The sequence below is a fragment of the Anomalospiza imberbis genome, chromosome 8 (assembly GCF_031753505.1).
Source record: "Anomalospiza imberbis isolate Cuckoo-Finch-1a 21T00152 chromosome 8, ASM3175350v1, whole genome shotgun sequence".
NCBI lineage: Eukaryota > Metazoa > Chordata > Aves > Passeriformes > Viduidae > Anomalospiza > Anomalospiza imberbis.
The window spans coordinates 5,563,361-5,575,945 of NC_089688.1; the positions used below are offsets into that span (position 1 = coordinate 5,563,361).

At 37.5% G+C, this 12,585-nt stretch overlaps 1 protein-coding gene across 2 annotated transcripts in view; it reads left to right on the forward strand.

Annotated features, from left to right (window-relative positions):
- Positions 1 to 12,585, forward strand: part of JMJD1C (jumonji domain containing 1C) — a 159,321-nt gene that overhangs the window by 40,447 nt on the left and 106,289 nt on the right. For both annotated transcript variants that reach the window (XM_068197068.1, XM_068197073.1), the window contains exon 2: positions 11,290 to 11,454. In XM_068197068.1, coding sequence (XP_068053169.1) covers positions 11,290 to 11,454 — 165 coding nt within the window. The remainder of the gene's footprint in view (positions 1 to 11,289; positions 11,455 to 12,585) is intronic.

Here is a 12,585-nt window from a genome sequence, read left to right on the forward strand (position 1 = left end):
CCCTTATAGTTACAGTCAATAAAACCATTGTGCATAAACAAACTTTAAAAAAAATTATCACAATCTTCTTTAAAATGCTGTTTATTCAAAAATATTATCCTTACTGTTGTGACAAGGAATGTCTGACTCTTTCGGTATTAAGTTACCCAGAGATGGCTGATGCAGTAATTAAGGTGATTAATTGGGTTCATTAGGCAGCTTTTGATGTATACTCATTGCCAATATTTTGTTCTTATGTCTTTACTTCTGGCCTTAAGCACGGAGGGTTTGATTGTGTTGTCTGTGGGATCTGTTGGTCTTATCAATGGATCTATTGTTCGCCTTTGAAAAGATCTTTGAAAGGAATTACTGGGAGAACTGAAAATGCATAATATTTCCTTGCCTTCACTTTTTTGTGTTGAAGTACATTGGATATTTCTAGGACAATTTCTAACTAACAGAAGTTATTCTGAAAGCTTTAAAACAATCATGCAATTAAGTTAACAATCAAACGTTTCTCTGTAGTTTGGACAATTGTGATACTGAAATAAGTTAGTTAATACTCAAGATGTAAAAAGTTAAATGACCTCACATTTTTGAGAAATTTTATTGAAGGACAAAAAGTGATGTTAGATGACAGAGCAAAAGTCTCTTTTCTGAAAAACACTAGTAGACAAACACATTGAAAAAGAATTTTCATGTATGTATCATGAGTGATTTCTGTAACTTTAAGTGCTTTTCACCCCCGTTTTCCTGAAGCTTTTCCACATCAGTAATTCTGTTTATTTGAAGCCATTCCTCCTGTGCTGTAGCCTTAGCAGCTGCAACAACAAAGTGGGAATTGTTCAGAGGAGCTGGTTGTCTTTGTAGTTCTATGATCCAGCAGGATTTGTCTTGTAACACCTCGGCTGCACCTGAAAACCCCCTGACATTCAATCTGCAATACATTCAGTGTCATGTAAACATCATCTCGGTTCCCAAGAACTCTGTGGTCAGAGGAGGCAGCACTGGGCTGCAGTGATTGTACCCTTGGTCTAGAGGATGGGTGTGAAGCACAGACATTGTGACTTGCTTGCTCTTATGGAGTGAGGGCAGAACCTCCCAACTCAGTATCAATGACTGAAGTTTTTGACTTGAGTATTTTTTTTTTAATCAAAAAGCCAAACACAAGCAAATTACTATTAAAAAATTTGAAATACCTTGACAAAAGAGAAGTGCTTTATTAATTTGGGACCAGACTGTCCACATTGCTAATGTCTTCATTCTGATGTAAACCATCTCCTTAAGATTGTGAAATGGAAAAAATTATTTCCTAAATTACTTACCATGCTGCTGTATTTCTGTATAGTTCACCTATTATTTATAGAAGTGTTAATTTTTTGCTCAGACATTTAGATAGCTGTGACTCGGGAGTGGCCATTATAGCAAAGAGGAGATTGAGGATGTGGATTAAGACAGTCCAAAACCCCAGGAAGGCGTGGTTACGTTTCCTTTCCTGCTCCCAAAATGTTGCTTAACTTTGGCAGGCTGTTTCCTGATGTCATGTTTGCTCACATGTGCCACCAGCCCTGCTCCTAATCTCCTCTGGCCTTTTAGTAATAGTTGGAGATATCTCAGTTCAGAGTTGAATGAACTTTGATCCCAGTTTGTGGACATGTATGCACTGGTGAACTGTGAACTGTAATGACCCAGTTCTTCTCTGTAAAGTCTAGCCTTGCAGTTTGGTGTCAGATGGAAACAAAGGAAGATCATATAGTCCTTAAAAGTCCATATATTAATCATTTGAAGGCTCAACCTCTTGAGTACAGATCTTACTTTTCTGTTTTATGCTGCACTTAACCTATAGGAAAGAAGTAGACCTGGATAAATTTTGTTTATGAATCTTTTGTTAGCAAGTGTGTTCAAGTTTTTAGTTACATCAGAAAAATTATATTGGGAGTCTTTTTGAGTGAGTGATGACTTTCCAGTGTGAAGAACTAGACAAGTGTGAAGGAAACAGAGATGTAGTATTGAAAGATTACTTGTAGAGGAAGCCGAAACTCAGAGGCTGGAGTGGTAACATGAAGTTGACTCTTAAACAACAAAACAGTAATTCAGCTTGTGAGGTAGCACTGAATGCAGTCACAACACTACAAGAGAAGACTTTAACAATTCAGATTTCAAAAAAATTAGAACTTGAACAAAACAGCCAAAGTCAAATATCTCTGAATCTTAGCTAGGTAGAACTTAGAAACTGTTTGTCTTTATTGTTCTGCTTAGAAGTGGTTTTGTCAGGACCAGTTTGCAGTGTGGTTATAGGTAGCATGTGAATTGGAGGAAAGAGGACAGCAAATTACTGGTAAAATTGTAACATGTTCTTCTCCAATAAGAGACAAAGCTTTAAAGTAATTGATATGGTACACTAACTTCCCTACTCAAATATTCTAGTCTTCTTATAATGGAAAAAAGGCCTGGAAGGAATCTCCTAAGATTTTAGCAGATGATCAATGAAGTAGATAAATATTTCAGTAACATTTTGTCTTGCTTCAGAAGATTATGATTATTGTTACTATTACTGCTATTTTCTCATCTGCTTGCTGAGATTTGTTTGGTTGGCTTGTTGCCTAAGGTTAACAGTCTTGGCTACAAGAGCAAATTCTGTGTTGTTGTCCAAATGCAGAAAATTACCATTTTGTAATTGACAATAATTTATAAAAATGCCAATATAATGTCTCTCTTTGGTTGCTCAGTTTTTCTGTTGGTTTCCTGGTTACTCTTGGAATAGTCCTGCCTAGTTCTCTTGATTCCTGTAAGATGACCAAAGAAAGCAATGAATTGAGTGAGTCTGTCTGCTGGAATTTTTGCTGCTGATATGAGCTAGGCCTTGAGAAAATGTCTCCAGTACAAACAAAATCTACCAGCCAGCTTCCTCTGGTGATTTGTCACTATGCTAAGGATTTGCTGGTGTCTTTTTGATATCTCTGGCTTTATCTGACAAAAAGGAAGTTGTTTGTGAGCCCACTCCTGGTTTGTTTGGCTTGCTGTCTGGAGAATGATGTGGGCATGCAGAGCAGCTGAGAGGCACTTGGTCTTTCCTAGCCTAGATTCCAAAGTTTGAGTATCAAAAGTTCATCTCAAAACCTTGCTTTTCTTTTACAGTGTCCCTTCTGTCTCACTTCAAATAAAGATCTGCTGTTCCAAAGTACAGCGTTTAATCAGTGTCTGCACTGCAGATCTGGGAGGACACCACTTGTTCTATCAACATATAAATCAGGTTAAATCTGTCTGGGTAGACACTGGTAAGTACTTGTAGGTCCTTAGTCAGGGTCAGTCTTTGAGCCTTGGAAGGATGGCTGTTTTGGCTCCTCACCTTTGAGGACGGCTGATTGGGTTGTGTTGGTAGAGATAGAGGAAGTCCTGTGCTTTTAGCACTTCTCTTGATTCCCTTTAGGAGTGCTTCAGGCTTGGGCTATTCAGCTGGAGTGACACATCAGAAAAACTCAAGTAACTAGCTCCCTGCTTAGCTGCTGAGCATCTCCCAGGTGCCAGCTTTGTGAATTTGGACTCTCAGGAGGACTGAAGTTGGGCTGTTTCCCCATGAGTGGCTTTGCAGCCATACCTTACTAGCTAAAGCAACAGCCAGGTTGTTTGGTTAAGTTTCTTGCCTCATGAGAGGCAGATTTGTTTCTGTTGCAGACTGGGGATGAGGAACAATAGCACTTGGTGATTTCTGACTAGGAGGTGACCTATTCTATCAGCATTCACTTTCATTTAGCCTCCTATAGTGCATTGTGATTGCTGATGACCTGGTGGACAAGCTTTGTCTTCATTAGTAAGTCATTACATTGTAAAAATTGACTTAAATCCATTAATATCTAGTATTTTAAATAGTCTGATAGTTATTTTTGTTGGTTTCAGTCACATCTTCAAATGATAAATATATACATTTTAAAGTTAGCATAATCTTTTAAAAATTGAAATGTAGCAATAATTGTTCCCTATTAAATGATAAGTGTTGGACTTTTTAGTGTGATATTACAAATGTTAGTATTAGCACAGATTAATTAACAAGTCATCTAAAACACTAAAGTTTTTAAATTGGCTTTTAGCTGACCTTATTTAAAATCACATCTGATTTGAAAACAAAAATCTATTTTTAAATTGAGTGTGTGGGCTTTCTATAGTATGTGTGCTTCTTAACTACTGTCTTTAGACATGATCATTTAGAAATTTAGGTATAGTAAAAGTTTCCTATGTTGTGTAATAGTGAAAAGAATTTGAAAGGCTTTTTCAAGCCTGGAGGGCCAGGAGGTTTTTGTGTGATGTGCATACTTTACCTAGTTATGATTCAATAGGCTATGATTTCTTAAAATAGTAAGTCACTTCTATTTCTCATTAGGGATAAGTAATTCAGTAAATTTCTGGAATGTAAAACATCTTTCAAATGGGGCTACTTTACTCTGGTTTCTTTGTAAGTCCAGTAGAGTCATTATATAATTTCTGAATTGTGAATTTGGAAAAAGATTTGAAAAATAGGTATGCCAAATAATTTAAACACTTACAGTGATTTAAATAGCTTTTAAAGTAAGGCTTGGCCCTCCTGTAGATTCTTTTTATCAGAGGGAAGTCTTTTTTTGAGAAATTAATTTAAAACTCACATAAGAAGTATGGGATTTTTCCCCCTTTCATTTCATTGTAGATCATATTTTTCCCTTCATCTTTCTGTTCAGAATATGCATTTGAAATGGTGGAATGAAAGTCACATGCTTGTGTTAGATGGTTTTCTTTATTTTCAAGGATGGTATTGGGCCTGCAAGTAGGATGCTTTTTTATTCTGTCATCTTCTCTGCAATCTCTACTTCGTGCTCTACGTGATGTGCTGGTTGCTTAGCAATCCAAGCTACAGACTGCACCAGGCTGTTGCAATAGTACTGGTATTTTTCTTCAGTTCTGCAACCATTTTTTTGCTGCATTTTTCTTCTGCAGAGGCTATTTTATTGTCAATGTTCAATCGTGCATTTTGGGGAATGCAGAATTAAGGTTTGAAAATTAATCATAAACTGTACATGTTGATAATTTCTTACCCTGTAATGTACCTTGAGACTACTGTTTTCTGGAAAGAAATACTTGTTTTTCTTTTGAGGCCTCTCTGTATTTGTAGGATATTTATGTTTTAAGGCTTAATATAAGGAAGCTACCTAGAAAATCCTTGTTTATTGTAGCATGGATTTGCTACATCTGGCCCTGTTCCCTTCTGCACATGGCATGTATTTGAGATGTCTTCCAGTGAGTCTGTACCTCTGCTTTACTCAGGAGCCTGGTGAGAGAGCAGGGTTGGCTTGGCCTCAGCTTGAGTCTGTCTGTCACTGTGTGACTCAAGCCATGACAAAGGCTCCTCTCTAGTTCTATACATGTTGAGCAGATGATCCTGAGGCTGCAGATTTTATTCTTCCCTCAGTAATGAGAAAAGTGTTTTTGGAGGGGTTGTCTCCTTGCATTTCAGAGGAGCTGTAGCTGGATGCTGTTATGTGTGGGAGGAAGTAAGTCCTGGTGCTTTCCTGATGGACAGACCTAGAATCATTTTATACAAAAAAAAAAAAAAAGAGGGGATTTCCAAGCAGTTGTGAATCCTGAAGCAACAGAGATGTAATACTCTGCAGATAATGAACCATGCTTTTTTGTGCACTTCAAATTTCCAGCTTATGGTTGAGGACTGCTGCTGGTAAACTACACCTCTTCCATTTTCTTTTGAATAAACAGGGAATAAGTCTTCAGAATTGTCAGTATGCTCTTTCATGGTAGTAGGGTATATCAAAACAGGATTTAATCTTTGAGGAATTGTCCCTTTGGTTTCCACAGCTCATCTGAAAATAGCAGGATTTTCTCTTCTCATTTAATAGAAATTAAATCTTCCACCCTTCAATTTCTTACTACTTGCAAACTCCACAAATAATCAAAACAGATGTGCAGATTTGAATATTTGTTCAAACAATTTCATGTTTTAAGAGCTGAAATAGCATAAAATAACTCACACTACTAATTTGTCAGATGCTTTAAGGAGCTTTATGTTCATGTCTGTAAAACATCTGATTGTACAGCTTTTTTTCCTAGTGATTGAGAATTAAAAGCAGGGCTCTTGCATTTTAGAGACAAGCTATTATGTTCCTTAAATTGTGGGATACCAGTTTTGTCAAGAACATTTTCAGGTATTCTAGAGAATTTCTGTGGTATTGTGGGTATCTACTCACCCTGGCTAAAAAATACACGGTACATTTACTACTTTTTATCAAAAATACGTACTTGACTGCAAATATAAGTGAATGGACACATCTGATCTGCAGTAAAAATGCTGGCTATTTTTAAGAATACATGGAGGCAGTAAACCCCATCTTTTAATACTAAAATACTTGCTAGTTAAAGACCAATCTATAGCTGTTACTTCAGCTGTTGCAGTTTCTTCTAGGCTATATGAGGAATGCCAATGTACTTTAAAATGCTTTTTATGAGCTCTTCTTATTGTAGAGTGACTGTGAAATGCTAATGTGAAAGACTGAGGAAATTTTGGTAACAAAAAGCAACATTGAAGCCCTTTATTAAAGAAAAATCCTGATTGCAGCCTTTGGTTGCTATTTGGCCACTTTTCCATGTGGAAATGGGTAGCACTTGCTTACCAGAGTAATAATTTTCCTGTGTTAAACTGTTTTGCTTTATAGTAACTTGTGCTTTGATTGCATTTGATTAGGTTAAGATATATTTAGAAAGCCTTGACTGCTGGGTAATGCCATCTCCATGAAAGAAACAATTTGTAAAAACCTGAGAAGTCAAGGATATTGGGAACAGGATGGGAAGATGAAGTTTTATAAAAGCACCCTTGCTGTCTCCATTCCCTATGTACTTACAACTAGCCTTAGTTTATACCAGCTAGATGTTTGGCAATCGCGTCCATCTCCGTCAGATGGACAAGTTTTCCAGAGTCTAGTGTAGATTGTTTTAACTTTCAGCTGTGTACAATGCTGAGAAAGCACACCAGAGCTGAGCGAGGTGTCAGAGTTGTCCAGGGTTCAGAACTCCAGAAACATTCCTGGCAATTTCAATCCCCCCATCACTGCCATAGGTGGTTCAGTGTGCTGTCCCGGGACTCGCTGCCTTCCTCCACCTCTGTGGCAGCAGCAGGAGGTGCTGCCTGCTCCCTTGGCTGCCTGGGTTTTCTTCCCTGCAGGTAGATTTTCCTTCAAAAACAAGAAACTCCCAGAACCCTTATTAATGAGCCAAGAATAAGCCTTTCTTAAGCATCCCATAGAATGCTTATTCCCCAGAATGAGAATTTGCAGGTTGCACTTAACATTGGGGAATACGGAAAGGGAAGAATTAATTGGGACTCATATTTTGAATTTTGCCGTGACATCTTGTAATGTAGTTTCTGGATCTTGAAGTTACTCTATGTAACTTGGAGGTGTCAAACAGGAAATTTTTGTTTTCCTTTGATGATTGATTGTAAAAGCAAAACATGCCTCCTGTTGGAAAAATACTCTATTTATTGCCACTGAAACATGCTTTTCTACAGTTGTGTGTTTTTAATTAAATTTCTGTTAAATTACATACAAGGTTTACATTTGTGTATTCACTTGACCATGCATCACAAGGTTGGAAAATTGGCAGCTACTTTTTGAATCTGGATTACATGCTAAGAGGTCTAGGTCTATCTTAAGGTGCATAACTAAGAAGTTTGAATTGCACAGATAATTTTTTAGTATCTGAGTCTGGAGTTCTCAACACTTACAACTTGCTTATAAATATATATGTATAATAATTGAACATGGCATAATATTCTATCTGTTATAATATTAAAGTGTTATGAGTGAAACCCAGTGCAATGCACTCTGAGGCTCACCTTTAAGTCAGTAGCCAAACTGGAGTTGAAGAAAGACTATTTAATATTGTACAGAAGTAGTGTTTTCTTGGCCCTATTGAAATCCTCTTCAGAGAGGTTGCTTGGGGGTTTTTTTTTTTGTCCTAGAATTAAACAGTTTGCTAACAATCATTAGGTGATAAAGGGGAAGCTGTACTCTCTTCCCTTAGGACAGCAAACAGAACTTGGATAACAAGGCACTCAGGTAATTTTAAGAAAGTGGATGATGCACAGACTATGCTTTTTAACATTTTAAGTCAAATTTTTTTGGAAGTCAGCATTGCTTTCATGACAGTTCTAAAGGGTTTCAGAATTTGGGTTTATGTATTTGGAGCAGAAATGACTGGAAAACTCTCGATCACAGTGCTGCATGTAGAGGATTTCACCATGCTTGTTATGTTTGGGCTTTGAAATAACAATATTTTGTTGCAATTGCTTGGCTGACTTCATTGGAAATAAATTTGTTGTCTTGCTTTACTTGGAAAAGCTTGCTAAAGCTTATGCTGCTTCCTGTTGGAAAATAGCAATGAGTTACAAAATTAGCACATTAATGCCAATTATAAATATAATATCATCCCAGTGGGAATTTCCCCTTTTTATTCAGGAGAATGCATACGTGGTGAGAAGGCTTCAGCTACTCTGGGAACACAAACATATAATATCTATTCACAAATAGCTGACAAGGCAAGGAAGCAGAATTTGGCTGAAAAATCTCAAAATCAACATTCATTCTTAGGGAGGCAAATGTCATAGAGTTTCATGCTGTATAGCATTCTGTCAGTGGAGCAAAAAAGATTAAATATTTTTAGGCTTTGCACTCCTTAGAGGGTCTAACTTTGGCTCTGTATTTTATTTTGTTGGCGTAGGTTTCTGGATTGCTTGCTTTCCTCATCTTTTCCCTTTTTACTCCCTTTCATAAATTGTGCTGTTTGAGATAGTGCTCGTCTCTGTGTGGGAGGTCAGTGTGCAGAGAAAGGGGAAGCCTCTATTCTTCAGAGGCTTTGCTGTTGCCTTAGAAAAATTAATTTCCCAGCCAAACAGAGAATGGGCAATGACTGGGCGCTTCATTTTCTCTCTTCTGCTTTTCAAAAATAAACTTTAAAAAGCCAGCAGATAGCTAATAGGCTTGGCATGGAAACCTGAAAGTGGTGGAAGCTGGCAGAAGTGATTCCCAAGTATTGTGTGTATGGAACTAGAGGGGAATATGGTGCCCTGAGCAATGGCAGACTGGCTCTGTGCCATGCTCCATTCTCCACTTTTCTTGGATCTGCTCCTTTGAAGATCTAATTATATGGTGCCAGGAGACTCTGCAGATAGCTCAGCAGTAACTCCCACTGTCGCTGTACCGGATTTTGGTTTATTTGGGGTGCAAAACTTGCACACAAACACTAGATTGTATCACAGCTATCCACAAGTTTTGGCCAGTGTCCAGAAGATGCAGTATGTTTTGGTGTTGCTGTTTCTAAACTGCTAACTCTACTTTAGACTTATCTGTGTTTTTCAAAAATATTTATTCACTTGATTCCCCTTGCTTCTTATTTGTTTTTTAAATCTGCTGCAGTGTGAGGTCTGGTGCTTAACCTCTTAACACCTTGCTGCAGACTACCCAGGTGAAGTGTCTTTGCAGATACTAAAGCAAAATTATTTGACCAGTCTGAAATATTTGAGTGAAATTTGCAGGAGGAAGGTGAATGTTAGAGAATGTTCTTTTAATTGTACTGTCACTGAAGGTTGTCTTTACAATTGATCAAATGACAAAATTTACAAATAAATAGCTCTTCAGAAGGGTTCAAAGTAGCTGCAAATATAAGATAATGAATGCTGCTAGAATGATTTGGGATATGATATACTTTCCTGCCAGTGTTTTAAAGTTTACTGTGTTTACTGTTAACTGCTCCTCTTAACTCTTTTGATTAAGAAATGAATATTCTGCAACTTTATTACATATTTTAGAATTAGTCTCTAGTCATGAAATTATTAAAAAGTGGGGTTTTTAGTGATAAGAGTTTTTGCTGCTGTTTTCGACTTGCTTTGCTAGAATAAGGTGATTGCTGTAGTAATGAACAGTGGAGGTGAGGATTTTCTTGATCTGATGCTTTAAAGAGGGAAAAGGAAAGTGTGGGAATGAAGTGGGAGTAATACAGGTTAAAAGTATCCATGTGGGAAAACTGGGATGATGAACTTGGGTAGGGAGTGAGAAGTGGCTTGGTGGAAATTTAAGTTGTGTACTCAGAAGGGAGAAGGACAAGATGAGAAGGAACACTGTGTAGTACACGTTTGATAGTGTGAGACAGAAAGTCTAGACAAGAAAGCATGTTGTAGGCCTAAAATTAACCAGAGTTAAAAGAGAAGAATATTTCTGTGACAGTGATTTTTAGTTCTCAGTAGCAGATAGAGGAAGAAACTCCAGTTTTGGAAATTGCCTTGGGTGTGGCTGAGGGCTGAAATTCAGAGGGGTAGGAAAGCATCTTCCCTCCTTCTCCACTTAGTGTAACAAGCAGTGGCATTTTTTGTATTTTGCCAGCTGATTTTTCTTATTAAATTTCTCATACTTGAGAAAAGAGAACAACGCTCTGCTTTAAGTTATTTTAAAATTTAAAATAAATTCTGTAATTTTGCAATGTAATGGGTTTAGCAAAGCTGTGTTTGGTAATGTAGATAGCTTTTGGATAGCTTTGAGATCCCTCTGCCCTGCATAAGAGGAGACAAAAGGTTTGGTGTATTTAACCTAGTGGTTTAGCGAATGCTGCTGAGGGGAGAAGGTACAGCTGTTCTGTACTGGGGAGGGACAGGGATCGCACAAGATCCAGTAGTTACAGACTGGCTCCACCTTAACCAAGCTGGAAGCAAAACGTGGTGGTATTGTTTCTTGTTTGGTTTTTTGAGCTGAATTGCAGGAGGAAATGGAGCTGCTTCTGTGAGCTCCTGTGTGTTTGACTTGCTTGTTAGTAGCAAGGTCTGCAGGCTCAGGATGTCCTTTCTGGTGCTGTTCCAATTGACTTTTTTCTTTTTCCCTTAAAAACATTCATTGGTTGGTTTGTGTTATGTGACATGTATTTGAACTGGAAATGAGAAGTATTTGTAAAACTCAGTGATTATGCAGATAGCTGTATGTATTGCTTGAATGCTACTATTAAATACTTAGTGTAATGCTTTTTGTTCATGAGATAAGACACCCAATGTTAGTGGTAATATTTTAGTAAATGTAAGTTTCCTCTCTTCACCACAAATGCACTGCCAAGAAAACTGTCTTCTGTGGTGTAGGAACTGAATATTTAATTTCAAAGCCATAGCATTAAAGTGGGTAATAAAAAAGATCTTGCATTAAATTTTTTAGTGTATGCATAGAAAAGTGTGTGTAGATGAACATGTGCTGTATATATGCAATAATGTATGTCCTTTCCTTTCTTAAATTTCCCCAGGTATATGTGGAATTTGATGACCTGGAATGGGAAAAGCGAGAATGGGTTAAAGTTTATGAAGATTTTGCAGCCTTCTTGGTGGAGTACCAGCTGGTCTGGGCAAAAAGAAAGGACCCAAGCCAGACTCAGGGATCAAAGATCAAACAAATTCAATGGCCTGCATTGGTAAGATACTTTAACAATTGCATTTACTAAAACATTTAATTCTCTTTAATTCTGTCCTTAAGAAACTAACTAGGTTACTCCTGTGGTGAGCATGGAGGGGGGAAAGAAGGGTAAGAAAAGGACAAGAAAAAACTAGTAAAGCATGTTGGTGTTGGAAGGGTGGAGTGATGTGACAATAGTCACTCATCTTCCTTTAGAATCAACCTAAAGCACTACAAAAGTGGTCTCTGAGTGACACAATAGGATTAATGTCACTTTACATAGTTTAAGCCTCTTACAAATATAAACTTACCAGTAACACATCTGCTCTGGGGAGGATTGAAATTAAGGTGAAAAATAAACCCTTAAGCTTGTGATACCCTCACCTTCCACAAAGAAGGTATCTGAAATTCAGGTCAGAGTTCAGAAAGATGAGAAAAGATGAATCAAGTAAGTGGTAATTGTTTGCCTGGTCTATGAGGTGATACTTGTGACTCTGTTCTTTCTGGATTGGTGCCCAAGCTTTTAAAGCTGTTGAGATAACTGCTGGGAGGCTGTGTGCATTTGTGACATGCCTTTAGATATATCTGATGAGATAATCTAAACAGCAATAAACATATGTGCTTTTTTTTTTTTTCTCCAAAGAAACTAGTAGTGCTATCAAAGCCTTCAGAAGAGCCCAGTAGATGTGAGATTTTGGGAGCCTACTGTATTGGATGGTTTTGCTTTGTATACAGTTGGGGAAGATTCTTCACAGATTGGTGGGTGAAAGGGGCCTCCAACAAATTTCTGGAAATGATGAAGGGAAGTCTTAGATATATTTGATAATGAGCTTAATATCTGTAACTTCACTCTTGTTTTTTTTAGATATTTATAGTCATGATGAATTTAGATGATAATTTCTCCTCTGGCTTTTGCTGAATCTGTTTCCTTTCATATTCTTGTCTCTGAGCACCTGATGGATTTCTTGGAATGCTATTGTGGGATAATTTTTTTGAAGCTGGGGTGGGAACAGTCATGCTGAAAGTCATGAAGCAATCTGGTCCAAAACGTCATAGATGATTTTGGATTGATTTACTCCTCTTCAGTTAATATTCCTACTTGACTCAGCTTGTATGTTTATGCTAATGTACTTGAGAAAAGCAAGCTAAC